This window comes from Salvelinus namaycush, chromosome 31, assembly GCF_016432855.1.
Source record: "Salvelinus namaycush isolate Seneca chromosome 31, SaNama_1.0, whole genome shotgun sequence".
NCBI lineage: Eukaryota > Metazoa > Chordata > Actinopteri > Salmoniformes > Salmonidae > Salvelinus > Salvelinus namaycush.
In genome coordinates this window covers 42,395,072-42,418,927 of record NC_052337.1, presented here as the reverse complement: position 1 = coordinate 42,418,927, position 23,856 = coordinate 42,395,072, and the positions used below count along the sequence as shown (strand labels likewise).

The following is a 23,856-nucleotide window of genomic DNA, read 5'->3' as shown; positions in this document are numbered from 1 at the left end:
GTAAGGAAAACAACAAGGCAGGCAATGCGAGCGCCAGCCAGAAAATGTGCCAATTAGTGCAAGACTGCGCAAATGTTTGCGTACTTGATCCGCGGAAACATTGTTAAAGTGCTTGGGCTGTCCTCGAAGAGAGAAGTTTGTCCGGCTCAGTAAATCCTCAAACATAAATGTCCGCAACACTGAAATGGGCTCCTATGTGAATTAATGAGGTGGAACACACCTCAATTCAAACTGTTGTTAGAAAATAAAACTTGGTAGAAAGTCATTTGAAATTGAAATATAGCCTATAGATAATTAGTGTTAACTGTCCTGTTGCGTAACAATCACATTTTGGAACAGTGAGTGCATTCTGACATTACGTGCATAAAACAACTAACGCTTTGGAACTCACATAATGGGTTAAGTAAAAACTGTAACTAGGCCACTCAGGAACATAACATGTTGTTTTGGTAAGCAACTCCTGTGTATTTTTGGACTTGTTTTAGGTTATTGTTCTGCTGAAAGATGCATTTGTCTCCCAGTGTCTGGTGTAAAGCAGACTGAACCAGGTTTTCTTTTAGGGTTCAGCCTGTGCTTAGCTCTATTGTTTCTTTTTATCCTAAGTAAAACTCCCTAGACCTTGCCGATGACAAGCATACCCATAACAGGATGCAGCCACCACCATGCTTGAAAAATGGACAGTGGTACTCAGTTGTGTTGGATTTGCCCCAAACAAAATGCTTTGTATTTAGGACAAAAAGTTAATTTCTTCGCCACATTTTTTGCAGTTTTACTCTAGTGCCTTATTGCAAACAGGATGCATGTTTTTGGAAAATTGCATTATGTATAGGCTTACTTCTTTTAACTCTGTCATTTATGTTAGTATTGTGAAGTAACTACAATGTTGTTGATCCATCCACAGTTTTCTCCTATCACGGCCATTAAACTCTTTAACTGTTTTAAAGATTCCGGTAACTTTGCAACCTTATTCATGACCTGCAGTCTGCCTGTCTCGATGCACTAACCAGAGGTGCAGGTGTTTGCTGTCATCTTTAACACTGTATTATCTCTCAATGCTTTTTGTCATAATGTAGTTTTTCACATTGTCATTTTTCTGAGGCTCGGGGTGTTTTTCCCCCCCATTTTGTGGTGGAAGTAGATCAGGTTTGAATGGAATGTTTTCTAGGTGCGTAGTTTGTAGTGAGCATGGAAATTGTGTGTGTGTGTGTCTGCTTGCACTCGTGTGCGTGCTTGTGTATTTGCTTGCTCGAATGTGTGTGTTCGGCACTGCAGGTCATGGTGAAATGGGTCTGTATCAGGCTGGGGTTATAGAAGGCTCCAGGGGGGAAGTGAAAACCCAGAGCTTTAATGACCTGGCTGAGCAGTAGTCCTAGGTGGGTAGTAAATATCAGCCCCTTACAGAGTATCACCTCACCTCCCAATACGTGCGTGCGCGTCTCTCTCTTTATACACCGTGTGTGCACTTTCTTGGGCAGTGTTGCACTCACATTTTTGTCTCATATCAGATCAGCTGCAGGAGGCTTGCATATGATACCAGCGGCTGATGATGTGCAATGAAACTAACATGAAGAACTTCAATCAGCAACCGTAATCCAGACTCCATCTCATTTATAACCCTGCATGTGCACACTGCTAGAGAGGGGAGATTAGCACACCATGCACAATGTATAATCTTATCTAACTTTTTAAAGATAGTTGAACCAGTCAGTCTGAATCGTTACAAAAGTCTACTTCTCAATGAGGTAAATCAAACTTTATTGTGCTTTCTCTATAGAAGTGCACAGTATGTATCCTGCAGTTTAGCTAGTCTCAGCTCAGTACAGTCAGCCAAATGTATGGTGCAAAAATGTGCAACACACTCGCATGAAATACAATTCCCCTATTCGACCGTTCCTGTGAGGTGATACTTTTCTTCCGAAATACTGCTCTCAAATATTTCACCTTTGCAATTCACACACCTCTGGGATGCGGGCAGTATCGGATGGAGTATCCATCCGATACATTAGAAGCGATAGGGATGTGTGTGCGCGTGTCTGTGTGTGTGTGTGTGTTTGCATGGGTGGGTGTGTGTATGGTGTGAGTGTGCGTGCGTGCATGTACTTGTGCGTGTTTGTGTGTGTACATGATGAGCGAGGATGTGGGGCCCAGTGGCCTGTTCCATGTGATACTTAAGGGGGATAATGATGATGGATTATCTGGCTGGCTCGGAACACGTTGACTTGGAACGGCCATTTGATAATGTGTTTTTGTCCAACAGTACTCCCTGCTGTGTTTTGGGCAGTAATATTGTATTGTTTAGCGCTGCTGTGGTTGCCTGACAGGCAAGGCAAGCGCTTCATTGAATTATGGTCCTCTTGGTTGACTTTTGTAACTTGATTTGTTGTAGCGAAACATTTGTTCAGCATTAGAGGTCAAATGAGCTCGAGTCAGCTTTCTTTCACTACCTGTCTTTGTTCTTGGAACATCAAAGCCCATAACAGTTTGATGACCAATAGTTATGTATGGGGAATGTAGTCTGTAGGTTTTGATGTATGCTGTAGGTTAAGCTATAGAGAGGGGTTCACTCGGTCCAGGGCCTCATTCTGCCTCCCTTTAGCAGGTAGGATAACCTGTGTCCAGGGGTAGCCTATTTCTCAATAGTCTAAAGTCTCTTTCTAGTCTAGCCTCATCCCTGACCAGGTGAAAGCAAGTCTTATGATGAGCCTTCACCTGTGTGATCTTGCTTTAAAAGGCTGCGTCATGAGACACATCAAGAGCATTATCCCAGACACCCTGGATCCACTCCAGTTTCGCATACCGCCCCAACAGATTCACAGATGAAGCAATCTCAATTGCACTTCACACTTCCCTCTCCCAACTGGACAATAAATGAAATAACTATGTGGGAATGCTGTTCATAGACTACAGCTCAGCGTTCAACACCATAGTCCCCTCCCAAGCTCATCACAAGCAAGGGACCCTGGGACTGAACACCTCCCTCTGCAACTGGATCCTGGACTTCCTGATGTGCCGGCCCCAGGGGGTCAGGGTAGGCAACAACACCTCTGCCACGTTGACCTTCAACATGGGGGGCACCTCAAGGATGTGTGCTTAGTCCCCTCCTGTACTCCTTGTTCACCCACGACTCCATGGCCACGCACGACTCCAACACCATCATCAAGTTTGCTGACAACACAACGGTGGTAGGCCTGATCACCGACCGCGATGAGACAACCAATAGGGAGGAGGTCAGAGACCTGGAAGTGTGGTGCCAGAACAACAACCTCTCCCTCAACATCAGCAAGACAAAGGAGCTGATCGTGGACTACAGGAAACAGAGGGCCAAGAACGCCCCCGTCCACATCAACGGGGCAGTAGTGAATCGGGTTGAGAGCTTCAAGTTCCTTGGTGTCCACAAAGACTTAACATGATCACACACCCGCACAGTCGTGAAGAGGACACGACAGTGCCTCTTGCCCCTCAAGAGGCTGAAAATTGTTGGCTGGCTGTATCACCGCTTGGTATGGCAAATGCACCGCCCCCAACCGCAAAGCGCTAGGGAGGGTGGTGTGGACATCCCAGTACATCACGGGGGCCGAGCTCCCTGCCATCAAGGACCACTATATCAGGCGGTATCAGATGAAGGCCCGAAAATTGCCAAAGACTTCAGCCACCCAAGCCATAGACTGTTCACTCGGCTACCGCCCGGCAAACAGTACTGGAGCATTGACACTCAGACCAACAGGCTCTTGGGCAGCTTCTACCCCCAAACTATAAGACTGCTAAAGAGCCATAAAACTGCTAAATAGTTCATTAAATGGTTACCGGGACTATCTGCATTGGCCTTATCTTGCACTGACTCACATACTAGACTATATACACTGAGTGTACAAAACATGGTGTGGGGGTGCTTTGCTGATGACACTTTTGGTGATTTATTTAGAATTCAAGGCACACTTAACCAGCATGGCTACCACAGCATTCTGCAGCGATATGCCAGCGATACGGAAAAGCAGCCAAAAAGTGCTCAGCATATGTGGGAACACACCTACCCTTGAATGAGTAGGTTTGTCCAAAACCTTTGACGGGTACTATAAAATATATATATATATACACACGCACTACCGTTCAAAAATTTGGGGTCACTTAGAAATGTCCTTGTTTTTGAAAGAAAAGAACATTTGTTTTTGTCCATTTTAAAATAACATCAAATTGATCAGAAATACAATGTAGACATTGTTAATGTTGTAAATGACTATTGTAGCTGGAAACAGCTGATATTTAATGGAATATCTACATTGGCGTACAGAGGCCCATTTATCAGCAACCATCACTGTTCCAATGGCACGTTGTGTTAGTTAATCCATGTTTATCATTTTAAAAAGGCTAATTGATCATTAGAAAACCATTTTGCAATTATGTTGGCACAGCTGAAACTGTTGTTCTGATTAGTTGAGTATCTGGAGCATCAGCATTTGTGGGTTTGATTACAGGCTCAACATGGCCAGAAACAGCCAGCAGCATATCACCCTGCATACAACTGTTGGCTTGCTTCTGAAGCTAAGCAGGGTTGGTCCTGGTCAGTCCCTGGATGGGAGACCAGATGCTGCTGGAAGTGGTGTTGGAGGGCCAGTAGGAGGCACTCTTTCCTCTGGTCTAAAAAATATCCCAATGCCCCAGGGCAGTGATTGGGGACACTGCCCTGTGTAGGGTGCCGTCTTTCGGATGGGACGTTAAACGGGTGTCCTGACTCTCTGAGGTCATTAAAGATCCCATGGCACTTATCGTAAGAGTAGGGGTGTTAACCCCGGTGTCCTGGCTAAATTCCCAATCTGGCCCTCAAACCATCATGGTCACCTAATAATCCCCAGTTTACAATTGGCTCATTCATCCCCCTCCTCTCCCCTGTAACTATTCCCCAGGTCGTTGCTGCAAATGAGAACGTGTTCTCAGTCAACTTACCTGGTAAAATAACGGTAAAATAAAATTAAAACAAAGACCTTCCTTCTAAAAATCGTCAGTCTATTCTTGTTCTGAGAAATGAAGGCTCTTCAATGCGAGAAATTGCCAAGAAACTCAAGATCTCGTACAACACTGTGTACTACTCCCTTCACAGAACAGCGCAAACTGGCTCTAACCAGAATAGAAAAAGTGGGAGGCCCCGGTGCACAACTGACCGAGAGGACAAGTACATTAGTGTCTAGTTTGAGAAAGACACCTCAAGTCCTCAACTGTCAGCTTCATTAAATAGTACCCGCAAAACACCAGTCTCAACGTCAAATATCTATTTTCTACATTGTAGAATTAATAGTGAAGACATCAAAATTATGAAATAACATATGGAATCATGTAGTAACCAAAAAAAGTGTTAAACAAATCAAAATTATATTTTATGTTTTACATTCTTCAAAGTGGCCCCCCTTTGCCTTGACAGCTTTTCACACTTGGTATTCTCTCAACCAGCTTCACCTGGAATGCTTTTCCAACAGTCTTGAAGGAGTTCCCACATGCTGAGCACTTGTTGGCTGCTTTTCCTTCGCTCTGCGGTCCAACTCATTCCAAGCCATCTCAATTGGGTTGAGGTTGGGTGATTGTGGAGGCCAGGTCATCTGATGGCCAGGTCATCACTCTCCAGATTGGTCAAATAGCCCTTACACAGCCTGTAGGTGTGTTGGGTCATTGTCCTGTTGAAAACAAATGATAGCCCTAAGTGCAAACCAGATTGGATGGCGTATCGCTGCAGAATGCTGTGGTAGTCATGCTGGTTAAGTGTGCCTTGAATTCTAAATATATCACAGACAGTGTCACCATCAAAGCACCATCACACCACCTCCTCCATGCTTCACGGTGGGAACCACACATGCAGAGATCCTCCATTCACATACTCTGCGTCTCACAAAGACACGGCGGTTGGAAGCAAAAGTCTAATTTGGACTCATCAGACCAAAGGACAGATTTCCACTGATCTAATGTCCATTGCTCATGTTTCTTGGCCCAAGCAAGTCACGTCTTCTTATTGGTGTCCTTTAGTAGTGGTTTCTTTGCAGCAATTCGACCATGAAGGCCAGATTCACGCAGTCTCCTCTGAACGTGTTGAAATGTCTGTTACTTGAACTCTTAGTAGAATTTATTTGGGCTGCAATTTCTGAGGCTGGTAAATCTAATGAACGTATCCTCTGCAGCAGAAGTTACTCTTCCTTTTCATGTGGCTGTAACAAAGACGCTGTGAGTTGAAGCAGGTGAAACGTTTAGTAAAACAACAAACATGGAACGAGACAACAAAACAGTATTGTCTACGCATAAACACATGAACAATACTGACTGGGGAAAGAATATAGGGGAGGAAATAAGTGAGGTAATGGAGTCCAGGTGTGCCTAATGATGATGTGCAGGCGCGCGTAATGATTGATGCCAGGTGTGCGTAATGATGGATCTCAGGATCGGTGGTTAGTATACCGGAGTAGCGGGAGTAGACGTGACAGTGGCGGTCCTCATGAGAGCCAGTATCATCATAGCGATTGATTGTTTTTGCGACTGCACTTGTAGAAACTTTCAAAGTTCGTTGACTGACCTTCATGTCTTAAAGTAATGATGGGCTGTCGTTTCTCTTTGCTTATTTGAGCTGTTCTTGCCATTAATATGGACTCAGCCCTATTTGGTAAAAGACCATCTTCTGTATACCACCCCTATCTTGTCACAACACAACTTATTGGCTCAAACACATTAAGAAGGAAAGAAATTCCACAAATTAACTTTTAAAAAGGCACACCTGTTAATTGAAATGCATTCCAGGTGACTACCTCATGACGCTGGTTGAGCGAATGCCAAGAGTGTGCAAAGCTGTCATCAAGGCACAGGGTGGTTACTTTAAAGAATCTCAAATATAAATATATTTTGATTTGATTTGTTTAACTTCTTTGGGATAAGGGTCAGCATTTTCACTTTTGGATGAATAGCGTGCCCAGAGTGAACTGCCTCCTACTCAGTCCCAGATGCAAATATATGCATATTATTAGTATTGGAGTATTATTAGTAATTCGTATTGGATAGAAAACACTCTGAAGTTTCTAAAACTGTTTGAATGATGTCTGTGAGTATAACAGAACTCATATGGCAGGCAAAAACCTGAGAAAAAAATCCAAACAGGAAGTGGGAAATCTGAGGTTTGTAGTTTTTGAACTCAGCCCCTATCGAATTCACAGTGGGATATGGGTTATGTTGCACTTCCTAAGGCTTCCACTTGATGTCAACCGTCTTTAGAACGTTGTTTCAGGCTTCTCATGTGAAGGGGGTCCGGATGGGAGCTGTTTGACTAAGGGGTCTGACAGCAGCCTCGTTCTCAGTCACGCGCATTTCACATGAGGTAGCTCTCGTTCCATTGCTTTTCTACAGACAATGGAATTCTCCAGTTGGAACATTATTGAACATTTAAGATAAAAACATCCTAAAGATTGATTCTATACTTAGTTTGACAAGTTTCTTAGACCTGTAATATAACTTTTTGAACTTTTCGTCCGACTGGACCTGAATGCGCTTTTGGATTTGTTTACCAAATGCCCTAACAAAAGAAGCTATTTTGACATAAATGGACATAAATGATGGACATTATCGAACAAAACAAACATTTATTGTGGAACTGCGATTCCTGGGAGTGCATTCTGATGAAGATCATCAAAGGTAAGTGAATATTTATAATGCTATTATGACTAATGTTGACTGCGCCACATGGCGGATATTTCTTTTAGCTGGTTTGGGCTCTGAGCGCCGTTCTCAGATTATGCTTTTTCCGTAATTTAAAAAAAAATCTGACACAGCGGTTGCATTAAGGAGAAGTGTATCTAAAGTTCCATGCATAACACTTGAATTTTCATCAACATTTATAATGAGTATTTCTGTGAATTCATGTGGCTCTCTGCAAAATCATAACATGTTTTTGAACTACTGAACATAACACACCAATGTAAAATGAGATTTTTGGATATAAATATGCACTTTATCGAACAAAACATATGTATTGTGTAACATGAAGTCCTATTTGTGTCATCTGATGAAGATCATCAAAGGTTAGTGATTTAATTTTATCTCTGTGCTTTTTGTGACTCCTCTCTTTGGTGGGAAAAATGGCTGGGTTTTTCTGTGACTTGGTGGTGACCTAACATAATCGTTTGTGGAGCTTTCGCTATAAAGCATTTTTGAAATCAGACACTGTGGCTGGATTAACGAGAATTTTATCTTTAAAATGGTGCCTAATACTTGTTTGAGAAATCTGATTTATGAGATTTCTGTTGATTTGTATTTGGCGCCCTGCAATTTCATTGGCTGTTGGTGAGGGGTTCCGCTAGCGGAACCAGTCCTAGACAGGTTAATACTTTTTTGGTTACTACATGATTCCATAGGTGTTATTTCATCGTGTTGACGTGTCTGATAATTCTACAATGTAGAAAATAGTAAAAATAGAGAAAAACCCATGAATGCTTAGCTGACTGGTTGTGTGTGTGTGTGTGTATATATATATATCTCACACAAAACCTACACACATCTACATACACTCCATGTGCTAACGCATATGACACAACACATACGCACACACTTTTATAGTCATTATATGCTGCTGCTACTCTGTTTGTTTTGCCTAGTCACTTCACCCTGCCTTCACGTACATATCTTCCTCAAATACCTCGTACCCCTGCACATTGGTCTGGTACTGGTACTCCCTGTCTATAGCCTCATTCTTGTGCATGTTAGAATTTTGACTCCGCGTTGTTTGGAAAGGGCTCTTAAGAAAGCATTTCACGGTCAAGTCTACATCCGTTGCATGTGACAAATACAATTTCATTTGACCTGTCAAGTCTTTTCCAATCAGTGCAAATTACGGTAAAGAGACAAGGAGAGGAAGAAGCTGTAGACTATTGAGATGGAGCCCAGGTCTACGAGGACTGACGGGGAAGGCTTAAGCTAAGGGAAAGGAGACAAGGAGAGTAAGCCACTGTGGACTTCTGAGATGCGCCCTTAGCAGAACTGACGGGCAGACCCAAGCAAGACCCACCTGGCTGGAACGCTTGTTGTGGACACTAGGAAGCACTTATCTCTGCGTGGCTGCGACCTGCATGGTCTGGGTAACTGGGGCTCTACAGGTGAAATGGCCTTGTCCGTTATGTGGATATGAGGCGGACGCTGCAAGTGGAATGTGGTGATAGCCTCGCCATGTGACTGAAGTCGCGCAAATCACCCAGCCACACACACACACGGCCACACTGCAGCCTTTAGTCCCTTTCCATCCGAGCCAGACCTCCAGGCTTACGTTGGTCCCTGAGCCACAGACAGGCAAACACGCACTCGGCTCCCTTCAGTTCCCTCCATCCTCGACATGCTGCATAGCTGGGGGGTGTCATAAGCTCTTTATTACAGAGTTAGATCCCTCCGCAGGGGGCAGAGCGATTTGCAGACAGACGCACTCTTCAGTTGAGTCATGGAGGAGAGGGGCCGATCCAGACAGAAGCAATACCAGGACCCAATTATGATGAAACGAAGCAATATGGACCGTGTAAGAGCAGCACCTTTCAGGTTGCAGAGGAAGCGCTGTGTAGAACTATTGTTCACCAAAAGGATCAATCAAGTTTTGTAACAGTTGCTTGTTCACGCACATGAAGCGTTATACCTGTCCACTTGAAGAGTTGCGTGTTAATTCAGCATTCTGTTGTTATAGTAAGGCTGGTCATTTTAACACCGTGGCGTAGTGGACTGTGTTAGTTTGCAGTGTAAATGTTGTTTTCAGTGCCGCTTCCACGTGCAGCCTCTGCACACAGTCAGGCATGTGCGCTGTAGCAGATGATGCAGGTGTAATTCAATAGCATACAGACAATTGAACGCGGCAAATCCGTGCTGTGTTTACAATGTGCAATACCACGAACATGTGTGTATGGAAAGGGGCGACACAAATGAGAAGGTCCTGTAAATCGTTCACTGCGATACAGTTCATTGTACAGTATATTCCAAGAAGGATTCGTTTTGCAGAGGGACCGTCCCAATGGCCACACCTGCGGCTGTATTGCAGGTGAAGCAGGTAAGGTACCACAGCCGTAGAGACTTAGAAAGCCAACAGAGCCACTTGGAGAACCACTTTTTTGTGAACGTTTGGGTCGGGGACAACAAAAGCACATTTTTTTTTAGGAGGATCAACAAAGAAATCTATAATATTTTTAATAGGGAAAAGTTGTGTGTTATTGAGTCTGTTTGAGAGTGTGGGTGACTGAGGGTAGCTGGTATCACAGTCAACTAAAATAGAGCACTTTGAAACTGCGTAAATTCACATGGAAAAGCTTTAAGGGAATGGCATACATTAGTAACTCAGTTGAATCCTTGCATGACTCAAAACTCAAGCCTTATAATGAAAAATAGTTTGTTGGAATTTTCATTTGATATTACGGCAGATAAGAAACAAATATGATATGCCACAAACTGTGTGCCAGTCTACACCACGGGTGGTAGGCGTAGTAGGTAGGTATTGGACTCAGAAGGAAAATAATTTGGGTCTGGAATCAACCTGCTCTTGTTCCCTCCTGAAACTCAAGTGGAATGTTCTGGATTCTATATTCCAGTGGGCCAACAACACTGTGGAGGGAGGCAGACATGGGTTCAAATACTATTTGAAATTGTTCAGATACTTTGTGTGTTTGCTTTAGCCTGCTTAGAGTTCCCGGTAGGCTGGTTTTGCACTTTTGGGACTTTTCTATTACAGCAGGCAAGCTCAATCAAGCACAGCAAAAGTAGAACACATTATTTTGAATAGTACTTGAACTCCGGTCTGGGGGGGAGGGGGAGGGGCCACCCACCCACCCAGAGTCTGTGGAGTCTGTTGGAATCTGTGTTTGTGTCCTTGTTTGTCCCTGTGTTCAGCAACTCCGACAGACGGCACGCCCTCCGCGCTCCGCTCCGACCACAACGGGCCCGTTTGTTTTCTGCAGAGGGATGGGAATTCACTCAGGCGACGTTGGCATCGATGCCTAATATGGGTGCCAAGGCCAGTGTCTGATCAGCAGAAGGAACACCAAACCACACACACCAAACCACAGCAACAACCCCCGTCCTCCCTCCCTCCCTCTGTCTGTCAGGAACCCCTCTCATCCTTCTCCTATGACACTTCCTAGTGTCGGGGAGAACCACCATGGATGGTAATACCGCAGGAAGCACACACAGGGACAGTGACACCCTTTTCTCTGTCTGAAGCCCAAGACAACAAGGCAAGGCAACATGTCTTGGCAGTCCCTTTATAAAGAACATTCTCACTCATAGCTTTAGGTAGAACGTATGCCGATATTTTGGGGTAAGTAAGACAATCACCTCAGCTGCCTCCTCCACGTACTGCTGTGTGTGTGCCTGTGTGTATGCATTCCCCCCATGCACATCATGAGCACACATGCACAGTTGGTGAGTAAACCTCTTGTGCTCTTATCCTCATTATAAAACCAAGGCTTTTGCTCTTTGATTATTGATGCGCGGTGCCCTTGAGCCTCCGCTCTCTCCATAACTAACCCCCGTGGCAGCTGAAACTCTACCCAGCCCAGGCTTGACTATCTGGGGTAATTTACTGCCCCCCCCCACCCGTCTGGGGAGGCTGCCCTCCCTCTGTGCAGTAATGGGGGTCAATGCCTTTCCTTTAAAATAATCTGCTGGGGTCTCACCCCTCCTCCTCCATCTCCCTTCCTCCTGTCCCTGATCTGGCTGGCTGGTAATTTAGAATAATAATAGAATTACCTCAGCTTGAGAGACTAGACAGAGCATCCCTACCCAGCATCTGCACCTAATAGAGTTATGGACTGACTGATAGAGACGGATGCCTAGGAAACCCACAACATATGGGGCCGCTAGTAGAGGAAGACCTCGTCCAGATAACAATCTCTCTAGCGACCTTCTGGTGTGTTCTCTGTCCCTAGGTCGCTCGTACCGCAAGTGTAGCGTAACCGAGATACTCGTATTCCCTTTGATACGGTAAAACTGTTGCAGGTGAGTGATTTTACTCGGAAAGATACAGCGTTAACCCGATCAGCGTAGGTGTAAAGGCACTGCTCAAAGTGAATAGTAGCCATCCTTTAGATGTAAAAAGAGAGAGGGCAAAGACAGAGGAGAGGAGAAAGAAAAGAACGAGAGCTTTTCATTGCGTTCAGGCTCGATCATTTAGACAAATATCTTTGCGGGGGAGGCTGTAGATTTTCTTTTCTACTTATTGAAAAATGCGTTTGAGAGGCGGCAGACAAAGGCCATGTTGTGTGTCTCACAGACAGACAGAGGCGGGACTGTGACAGTGGCATGTCCTGGGGTGTGTTACATTCTGTCTGCCCTGAGAGAGGGAGAGCGGCAGAAAGAGAGCGAGAGAGAGGGGGGAGAAGGAGAGAGGGGGCAAAAAGAGAGTTTTTAAGGGAGAGTGAGAGAAGGGAGAGGAGTCCAGACACCATTGTGTGGCGCTCCCATTCTTGGAGAAAGGTCGCTGCGCCAGTCGGTCACACAGAGAGGGGTTGTCATGACTGGCCAGGTCCATGTACGCACGCACGCGCACACTGTCTGGTGGCATTGGCCAGGTCTGTTGAACCCACTGGCTCCTTTTGTTGCTGTCCCCAACGCCACCTGTGTTACGTCTACCTTGTAGCAGCTAGTACTGTCTAGACTGCTGCTGTCACACAGGCTGGACGTGTGTGTGTGTGTGTGTGTGTGTGTGTGTGTGTGTGTGTGTGTGTGTGTGTGTGTGTGTGTGTGTGTGTGTGTGTGTGTGCCTCTGACATGCATTTACAGACATATACACACACATTACGTATTGGCCTTCACTGTCATTACAGGATGCCAGTCATACATATGTGTGGATACATGGCTGATGTATACGTCTCCCGAGAATTATACAGGCATTCAAACCAACATCGTGCATAATATTTCCTCCCACCAGGTTTAATGTACCTACATATTGCGTACAGCCACTCAAACCAACAGCATTGGGCTAAATGTAAACTTCACCTATTGCAGACCGACCGTTCCACATTCTTTACCCACGATGCTCGAGTAACAGGAACAACACGGGCCCACTGTCCCCTCTGTTCCCCTCGACCCTGTCTTCACCGGCCAGACAGCCCCAGACCCAGACAGCCTGCTGACATCTATCTCACTACGCAGTTTGTGTGTGTGTGTGTGCGCGTGTGTGTGTCTGGCCAGAGCATGCAGACTAATCACATTGACTGCTAGCTAGACTTCTTCTCATGGCAGTAGAGTAGACAACTTTCACCAATAGGTATTTTTATCCAATTAGATTTCCAGGTCTGTATGTCTGAGTGGGACGTCTGGTTTTGTGAGTGTGTGTGTGTGTGTTACTGGGTGCCCGGCGTTGTGTATGCATGTGTGTGTGTGTGTGCGTGAATCGATGGATGAATTGAACGTGTACATGTGTGCGTGCGTGGCGCTTATGTCGATTTAGTAATTTATTAGGATCCCCATTAGCTACTGCTAAAGCTGCAGCTACTCTTCCTGGGGTCCACATTAAACATGTCATAATAGTTAACATTAATAGACAAGTACATCACAGGGATAGAACTACATGCGTTTTATTATTGAGGTCTGCAATAGCTCCTGTGTTCCCAGGGGCCTCTGTCTGATGGCCAACCCTGGAGGGAGTGTGTTACTGTGGCTGTGGCATTTGTTAGAGTGGAGGAGCCTCCTCTGCTCCAAGATGTGTGTCTAACTGGACTAGGTTGTGTCCCAAATGGCTCCGGTCAAAAGCATTGCATTATATAGGGAATCGGATGCCGTTTGGTACACAACCCTAGACTGTGGCCCCCGACCGATGGAGGCTCCTGCCGCACCCCGATGCGGTTCAGTTGATCTGGCCCTCTGACGCTGAAGCCTCTGAGGGCCCCAACCAGCCGGACCCAGTCTACTACACCGTGTGTGAGTTATGGACTACCTACCCCAGCCCCAGCCATCCACTCCACTCAGCAGCCAGAACTCACACACCAGCCTTGCATAATGGAGTGGCGTCACTAGTCGTGACGTGAGGAGAGATTCATCACACAGATGAATGATGGCACCAGATGGGGCCTTTTATCTCAGGTGGGCTTATGTTGGCCACTGTTGCTCACGGGCTATCACAGCCTCTCAACCCTACTCACACATAACATTTCACTTTAGACTCCGGCTGCATTCCAAATGGCGTACAGCACCATATAGGGAATAGGGGTGCCATTCGGGACGTACCCTCAATCTGCCATTTTGAAAGGGGAGACTGGGACCGAAGGAATGCGAGAGGAAAAGAGTTAAGTGCTCCTCAGAAGTTTGCTGTTAGATTTGACCTGGCTCATAAGTCGCGTATGAACGCAGCGTTTTATCGATGCATGTGTAGGTACTAGTACATAGTACTAGGGGTACTAGTACATAGTACCTACATGCGTAGGCTACCTAGGTTAATTCATCCAGGCCTTGTTCTCCGTGCTCTGTGAAAACTGTTGTGCGAAATGTCTGTGATATGTAATATGTACATACAAAACAAGTTCATGGAATACACACAGGCCTTGTTTGAATATTAGTGTGCGTAGCGTCTCTGCCGTTTTTTAAAATGTGAATCAGGTCTTGGCTCAGCGTTGGTTACTGAGCTACCTCGTGGAGAATGTTTTACCGCTGAGGAATCCCCAATGCTTGTCCCTCTACTGCTCCACCATGAAATATTATTCCCTCCACTGCTGTGGGGAAATAGCAGGGATGATCCCAAGGCTTGTTTGTGGAGGTTACAGGGCTTACAGGAGGTTTGGTTTGGAACGGTCCGGATTTTCCACTGATTTTATACAAAACTGGAGCCACCCCAAAGATCAGATCTTGGTCTGAAATATGAGAGGTATGTCAGACCATCACAATTGAATCTCACTTTTCAGATGGAGCTGTGGTGTTGGTGGGCTGAAGTTCTTTTTCTGAGATGTTTTCAGTAATACGGATTTACACGATCTTCCTGGTTCTATTCCCCCTAATCAGTGAGCTATTTAGTCAAATTATTGCATGTTACTGTGGCTGTCATCAGCCTCCGCTTAATAAGAACGGTCCTGGAAAGGTCTCCCATGACTATGAAAGTTATGCAGAATGTAAGCCATTAAAAAGACATCAGTCTTACCTTATGTGTGTGAGTGTGTGTAAATCCCCTTCAGGTTGATTGGTAGATCTCAGAGTATCTTGGTGTTAAAAGTATTGGGTCACCTGTCAATCAATGGGTTGTTTTCTTTGTGAAGCCTTGCGTGGATTTCTCAATTTATGGATGAATACATGGATGGACAGAGGGCAGTGAGGGAGGAAGGGAAGGAGGGAGACCTGTGAGGGCTGGAGTCTGGGGCCCTCTCCTTGCCACGGATACTGCTGATGACATGGCATGTTGCCAGCTCCCCAGTCCAGCTCCAGCCTCAGGACCAGATGTTTGCTGTCAGCCCGTTCAGGCGGCTCGTAGTCGTAGCCCCCCTGTAAAATTGAGTTACTGTAAATCTACCAGTGGTGTTTCGCTGCCTCCTCCACATCCCCTCAAGGCCTGTTGGGGAAACAGGTCTCCTTTTTAGAGGGGAGGCCCCTGTTTCTACACAGGGGGTTATACAGGAGTCACTCAGCAGCACCCTATGGTACCAATAGGGTCTGTCAAAGTGTTTAAGAGGTCAAATCCTTGATTTCTCCTGTCCTTGATTCCTCACCTCTCTCTCACTGCGCAATGGAGGAAAGGCTTAAACCGAGCTATAGCCTCCACTCTAAGCATTATGGTTATACAGGAAGTCAGTCAGCACCCTGTTAAATACCTATACCCATATACAATCTAACATACTCTCTGAGCAGAACAGGAAGTAGCTGGTTCTACTAGCTACTTCAGGGTCATATTTAGTAGGGCACAAGGAAAAACAAAACAAGTATTTCTTATGGAACCGCTTTAGGTAATACCTCCCTGTTTCAAAACGTTTTGTCTACTGAACATGACCCAGTTGTCTTCCAGATGCAGGTCTGGATTTGCGCAGTTGTGAACTGTCACCACGGGAGGAACAATCATGTTTTGGAAGAGTTTAGTTTTTCTTTCCTCAAATGAACTCTTACCACTTTGATCATTATGTTTAAAGCACATGGCCCTTCCTCAGGCTAACACCATCTTACTGTGGTTTCAGCTCCCATCCTCCCACCGTTTTTCACCAGACTCGATCTTGATCAGATTAGATCTCGTCAGCCCTGGAAAAATATCCTATTGATCCCAGCTTTGAGCAGGTTTTTCTGGGGCTGTATGACGTATAGGTCACACCACCACAGTCCGTAGAGTCAAATAGAAATATAATGAATAGAAAAGGAGTCCCCATTCAAGTCAATGATGGCATAATGGGTGGACTGGTGGACATTGCGATTGTACCCATAGAAGCAGAGCAGGAAGTAAAATCAGGAAGTGTACACATCAGTCTGTGCTGTGATTTGTTGAATCGACTCAACTGACATTACAACAAGTACATTCCATTGCATGAGCCGCATCAGTTAGCAAAATGTTAATTAACATTCTACAGTACCATGGTAATCCAGCATCAGTTGCTGGAACATTCTACATGACCATGGAAAATATTGCATCACAATTCGAGGCAGCCATTGCGAGTGTACCCATGCGTTTCCCAGTCAAATTGCCAGGGTTAGAGGTTCCAAGCCTGTTCTAATCACTCTATTTCTATGCCTTCAATCCTTTATCTGCTGTTCACACTGAATGACCTTCCCACATCTACTTCATCTTATTAGCCTCGCACCCTATACTTGCTGTGGGTTAGCTAGCTCCGCCTACAGCTAAGTCAGGCTAAGCGAAGCTTGCCAGCTTGCCCATCATCATGACCCTGCTGAGACATCGAGCAGAGAGAAACTCATGTACCTGACAGGTAACTTTGTCCCCAGGCTAATTGTCTGGTGCACAAGACTAGCTGATAGGTAAATCCCAGTCTGTAAAGAGAAAACCTCCGGGTCTTACTGATTTGTCCCACCAACATCTCTCCTCCGGCTTGTTAGCAAAGTCTTGCGTTAGCTAGCTCAGCCTACATGTAAGCTAAGTTTGGCCAAGCGAGGCTACCAGCTTGCCCATCATGACCCCGTTGAGATGTCCAGCAAAGAGAGACTTGTAATGGGAAGGTTTCTGCTGTGTCAGCCTTTTCCATCAGACAGTGGATTGTTGTACTGTATCATGCTAGCCTCGAACACCTCTAACCCCTAACCTCTCTCAACCTCTCCTTCATAGACCTGTTGATTTCTCCATGTTGAAATTCATCAACATTCATCCCACTGTTACACACACACACACACACACACACACACACACACACACAAAAATAAAAACAATAGACAAAAGCTGCGGCGTCTTCTAAGCCTGTTCTCTCTCTCTCTCTCTCTCTCTCTCTCTCTCTCTCTCTCTCTCTCTCTCTCTCTCTCTCTCTCGCTCTCTCTCGGAGGAGGAGGAGGAGGATTGTGTAATTTCATAGCAGCGAGCGATGAAGTCCCAGACAGGGAAATCTTAATCAGCATTCTTGGCATGCTATGGGAGCTTTGGCTCAAAGGATGTTTTGTTTGATTATTTATTTATTCTCTTTCTCTCTGCTCTGAAAGGAAAAGGGCAAGAGCAGCTCCAGCACTTTCTGGAGAGCTTTTTACAGCCTGTCAGTGCAGATTCTAGTCTCTCTTGTTCCTGTCGGTTTGGCCATCAGTGCAGTGTGGTGTCCTAGGGTATCCTATGATATCCTCCCTAGTCCTATTCTCTGAATGGGTTTGAACATGATATCTCCCCCCCCTCCTCAGTCTGCACAGAGAAGAGGAAGTTGTCCCTACTGACTGGCACTGACAGACGCACAGCCAAACACTGGACTCTCCTCTTTAAACATAGATGGACAGAATCTGTTGGAAAAGTTAACCGTTAAGACTCTTGTTTACTCAAATTGTTTCATTTATTTGACCTAATTTCCTATTCCTTTTATCCAAGTGCTGAGTCATGTTCCTTAGGGCACAACGTAGCAAAACGTTTTGCCATGGGGGAAAAAAACGAAAACCAGCATTTAGCAGCTCCTCGTTTCGCTCCGTTTCTAAGCATTTTCTTGCCCTACTTACCACGACCCTGCTATAGTATCCACTATCCAGACCAGTTGTATTCCGAATGTGAAAAATGACTCCTCCGAGTACTGAACTGACACTCGGGTGGGGCTTTGCCAGGTATTTATTCTTGGCCTGTGTGGGGTCACGATTCTCCAGACACTACTCTGCTCTCTCAGATCATTATTACCCGGAGAGGGCGTTCCGTCACCACGCTGTCTGATGACCAGGAGACCAGCATGGCCTTACATCGCCTTGGTAGTAAACAGTCACTGAAACAGTCTGATGCCCTACTTATGGCTATAGAAATATACCTAGTAGAACGGAAAAGCCCCTCATTCTATTTATAAGGTTATGGCCTTTTTGGCCTTGCCTCATTCCCCCCCTCTGGTAGTAAACCACCACAGAGACTGACCATTATGGCCTTAGGCTTACTGACTCATATAAGTGGTCCTGTGTGGTTCCCATATATTCCTGGGATCCCTGGTACCAGGTAGTAAACCTTCCCAGAAACTGTCTGCTGTGATGGCTTGACCACCTATCAATGTGAGTCAAGTGTTTGCAGAAGTTTTTAAAGTGTTGAGAGAATCGTAGCCGTGTTTTTGTCTTTTTCGACATTTTGACATAGCTGGACACTGTTCTTGTTTTCAAAATGGTGTGTATTTAAGCTCAACTGGGAGTTAGCAGAAACCACAAGGGTAACCTTTCTCCCATTTGATTCAGGATTGATAGTTATTGTTTTGCTCTTTTGCTCTCATGCTTCCATGGTTGGACGGAGTTGTATTGCTTAATTTATTTAGACACTCTTTTTGTACAACTTTGGCCTAGTTTGTGGTCTCCACTTGGCTCTTGTTAGATGGAATGTAAGCTTTTGGCAGATATTGGTGTAATTACATAGGAATTAAAACTATTTATTCAAAATCAGTTATCTTATACTATGCCGTACACCCGCGCATCAAGAAGGAAATACCAAATGAGATAATGTTACAGATATTTATTCACCGTTATGTGTTTTTCAATGTGTCCAAACCGCTGAGCTCTCAATCTCTCTCTGTGTCTCTGTCTCTCTCTCTCTCTCTCTCTGTCTTGTTGATATGTTACTTGAAATTATGGTGTTAACTCTGTCCTCTCTCCTTCTATGTCTGCTTCTCTGTTAGATAAAGAAGTATTTTGAACTGGAGCCCCTGGCCCGAGGGAAGAGCTGGATTCTAGAGGGCAGCTCAGTGGACAACATAGATGCCGTGAAGCAGAGCTTCACTCAGCTTATTGAGCTGCTGGAAGACAAGGACCAAGACACAGGCAGGATATGAGCCGGGATGTGCACATCTACTAGGAACTACAAATCCCACAGGAACTACAGACTCCACATGACCTGCACATCTACAGGGAACTACAAATCCCAGAAGACCCGCCGAGTACATGAACTACAATCCCCATAGGTCCTGTACATCTACTGGGTACTACGAAACCAACAGGTCCTGCTGAGCTACAGAGACTACAAATCCCACAGATCTCACAGGACGTGCTGAGCCACAAGAACTACACACCCCACACGGCCCTGTTAAACCATAGGAACTATAAACCCCACATCGGTCTATAGTCGGACCGAACAGGAGCTACATCATAGCTACAAAGCCAATGGGATGGCAAACCACAATGGATCCACCTGATCCCAGAGGAGTCATAGAGCATGGAGTCATTCCCCGCCACCGAGAATCTATGGACCTCCAGGGTTTTCATGGTAAGAGGATGGAAAAGTCTACTACGGTTTTCAAGCTGTAGAGACCTAGTGGACTCCACGAAAGAAGGACCCATTTCATGTGGGAAATGCATCGCCTCCACTCAAAATAAATATCCCTATTTAAGACTTACAGAACACCAGTTTGACACTATCTGTAATGTGTTATTATAATTCTTGTTATTCACTCACCATTGTTCTTGTACATTGAATGACTGATAGTTGCACATTGCTACTAGACTGTCTGTGGTAAGTGAACACGTTTGCGTGACGTTTAGAGTAACTGGGATACGCTTTATCTCCTGTAGCACATTTCTTACAGAGAATGCATTTCAACGTGCTTGACAAATAAAATAACTAAAGGGGAGAGTTAAGAACGTAAATATGTTTTCTGTACAAATATACACTGAGTGCACAAAACATTAGGAACACCGGCTCTTTCCATGACACAGACTGACCAGGAGAATCCAGGTGAAAGCTGTGACCCCTTTATGAATCCACTTCAATCAGTGTGGATGAAGGAGAGGAGACGGGTTAAATAATGATTTTTAAGCCTTGAGACAATTGAGACATGGATTGTGTATGTGTGCCAGTCAGAGGGTGAATGGGCAAGACACAATATTGAAGTGCCTTTTGACCTGGGTATGGTAGTAGGTGTGTTAAGAACTGCAATGCTGCAGGGTTTTTCCACACTCAACAGTTTCCCATCTATATCAAGAATGATCCACCACCCAAAGGACACCCAGACAACTTGATACAACTGTGGGAAGCATTGGAGTCAACATGGGCCAGCATCCCTGACGAATTGAGGCTGTTCTGAAGGCAAAAGGGATGCAACTCAGTATTAGGAAGGTGTTTGTAATATTTTGGACACTCAGTGTATCATGCTCAATAGTGATTTGTCCCACAACACTTTCTGGTCTGTAACAAATGTTTCTACTTCACTGCCTTAATGTGTTTTAAAAGCCAAACCTTTTCTAAGTGTCTTCACAAACAAGTGTTGGTTCGATTTTTTTCCCCTCAACTCCACAACATCAATTTGCTGGACACAGATAGAGGTGAGACTTAATTTGAGTTTGAATTAAAATCTTTCTCCCACTGTTTTCACCGAAATGCATACGGCGTAGAATTAACTTTAGATATTATGTCGAAGTATTTGAGTAATTTGATAGTCTTGTTACTGAGGGGCGGAACTCCTGCCCCTCTGTGTTTTTAAGAAAAGGTGTAGTGTGCGATTGGATGCCGTTTGCACGGCACAGCCAATGACATTTATATCAGGATGAAGATTTTCAATGAATAGTACAGAGTCTTCACAGTGGACGGTGTGTGTGTTTCGTGTACAGCGATGATGTTGCTACTGACAATTGAATGTCAGAAAAACACTCCTGTACCTGAGCGTGTCAACACCCAATGTTGTCAATTAGTGCCTCGACGCTGTCAATCATCTGCGACTGCTGTTCCCTGCTGATGACGTCATCTGTTTGGTTGCTCCGCCCCCCTGAACCTTTGAGATGACCCACCTGGTTTCCGCGGTTACCAGACCAGCCGTGTGCCACAGGTGTAGCTCGAGAGTGCTAGATCTAGGATACCTGGTGTATGTTTAGTCTTTTTAGGGAGAAGTATACCAATATTTAAACATGTTGTATTTATAGTAACGTATCGATCAAGTGTTTATACCCTGATAGCCAAACTCTTCAAGTTGCCTATTTTCTAATTCATTTATATCTATATCAAGATCAATTTGTACATTTGTTACAGATGGTTTTGTTATAATCTGCAAGGGCAGGCACATGTCTGTGTTTATACTGGACGATGAAATTGACATTTAGCAGTTTTGCTTTACTGGCTTAGTCTATTCTGAAGGTCTACTGTGTATATACATAATTTATGCATAACTCCACTTGGCAACATGGACAATAAAGGCAAAAGAAAAAGGACATTTGTGTTCACTCCATCAATTATTTCATTGTCAGGTTGCTAGGATACCTTAAGTATCAAGAATCAGAGCCATATAAAGAGATATGGCCCTGTCAAGAACTATCTAATACTTATGCAACTTAAATATGAATTGTTATTCTGGAGTCATTGATAGGATGTTTTTAATATTATTCTCTCGATTAGATTTTGTTTGACATTTGAAAAAGCATGATTTGTTTTATTATTCTGTTGCATTTATTTCTTCCCCTGGACTAGACTGAGCCTCACTGAGGCCACAAACCCTCTCCCGGCAGCCTGCTACACTGAGGCCACAAACCCTCTCCCGGCAGCCTGCTACACAGGCCACAAACCCTCTCCCTGCAGCCTGCTACACTGAGGCCACAAACCCTCTCCCTGCAGCCTGCTACACAGGCCACAAACCCTCTCCCTGCAGCCTGCTACACTGAGGCCACAAACCCTCTCCCGGCAGCCTGCTACACTTAGAGCCATAAGCAAGAGGAACTGCTCATATTATTTCTCTAATGGTGACTCATTCAGTACAGTTTACGGTCAGGGCTTACCCCAAGTGTGTGTGTGTGTGTGTGTACATGCATGCGTGTGTGTGTTGTGTACAGTGATGAGTCATACAGTAGTACAGTATACAGTCAGGGCTTACCCCAAACAAACATATCTTAATTGTCCTGGCATTCAGATCAAAGAATATAAAAAGATAGAGACAACATATCCAAATAAGGACTTCCTGACAAACTACCCTGTGATGTCAACATGGTATTCACTAGGCACGAAACGGAAGAAAATATGACGAAATGGTAAGGTACTATCTGAACTCTATCCAATAAGAAACACTCATTTTAGTTTTCCGTCGCACAGCGGTTTGCAACATGTTGCTACTATGTGTCCTATGAATACGACCCATGTTTGTCAAGCTAAACAATGACATGGCACATGTAATAGGGACTTCCTGACTAAAAACGAACACCTGTGACGTCTTGTCTGGCACGAGATAAATAGTGGGTTCCGAAATTATTGACACCATTGAAAAAGATGAGCAAAAATAACTGTATAAAATAAATCAAATACTGAGCTATATTTGTATTTAATGATATAATTATGTTAGTTTATACAATTGTTTAGAGAGTGATTTTGTTAATAAAAATAAAAATTCTCAAAAAGGTAGGGGTATAAATTGACACCACTGTTTTCAACACCTTTCAATACCTCACCTTATACCCAACAGAACTGGGCCTTTTTCTCAAATGTTTTATTAGATTGGAGAACACATTAGGAGAGATCTTAGACCATTCCTCCATACAGAATCTTTCCAGATCCTTGATATCCTTCATCTGCTCTTATGGACTACCCTCTTCAATCCAAACCACAGGTCTTCAAATCAAATCAAATGTATTAGTCACATGCGCAGAATACAACAGGTGTAGACCTAACAGTGAAATGCTTACTTACAAGCCCCTAACCAACAGTGCAGTTTTAAAAAATACGGATAAGAATAAGAGATAAAAGTAACAAGTAGTTAAAGAGCAGCAGTAAAATATAACAATATATACAGGGGGGTGCCGGTACAGAGTCAATGTGTGTACATACTACCGGTTAGTTGAGGTAGTATGTACATGTAGGTAGAGTTAAGGGGGGGGGGCAATGCAAATAGTCTGGGTAGCCATTTGATTAGATGTTCAGGAGTCATGGCTTGGGGATAGAAGCTGTTTAGAAGCCTCTTGGACCTAGACTTGGCGCTCCAGTACCGCTTTTGCACGGGTTTCAAGTCCGGGGAGATGGCCATTGCAAAATATAGATTTTGTGGCCAATTGATGTGTGCTTGGGGTTAATGTCTTTTTGGAAGATCCACTTCAGGCCAATTTTCAGCCTCCTGGCAGATGCAACCAGGTTTTCGACTAAAATGTCCTGGGTACTGTCCAAAGTTCATGATGCTGTTGAGTGTTGACCTTAACAAGGCCCCCAGGACCAGTGGAAGCAAAATTTCCCCGTTACATGAAATATCCACCACCATATTTGACATTAGGTATGGGGTTCTTTTCTGCTTCCAAGGGTCTTTTTTTTTGCTTCCAAGGATCCTGGGACCCTTGTTAAGGTCA

The 23,856-nt window shown here is 44.6% G+C and overlaps 1 protein-coding gene across 2 annotated transcripts in view; it reads left to right on the top strand.

Moving 5' to 3' along the window:
- LOC120025654 (ADP-ribosylation factor-like protein 15) overlaps positions 1 to 20,308 on the top strand; it is a 63,883-nt gene extending 43,575 nt beyond the window's left edge. For both annotated transcript variants that reach the window (XM_038970200.1, XM_038970199.1), the window contains exon 5: positions 19,230 to 20,308. In XM_038970200.1, the coding sequence (XP_038826128.1) occupies positions 19,230 to 19,382 (153 nt within the window). In that variant the 3' untranslated portion in view covers positions 19,383 to 20,308. The remainder of the gene's footprint in view (positions 1 to 19,229) is intronic.
- The last annotated feature ends 3,548 nt before the right edge of the window (positions 20,309 to 23,856 follow it).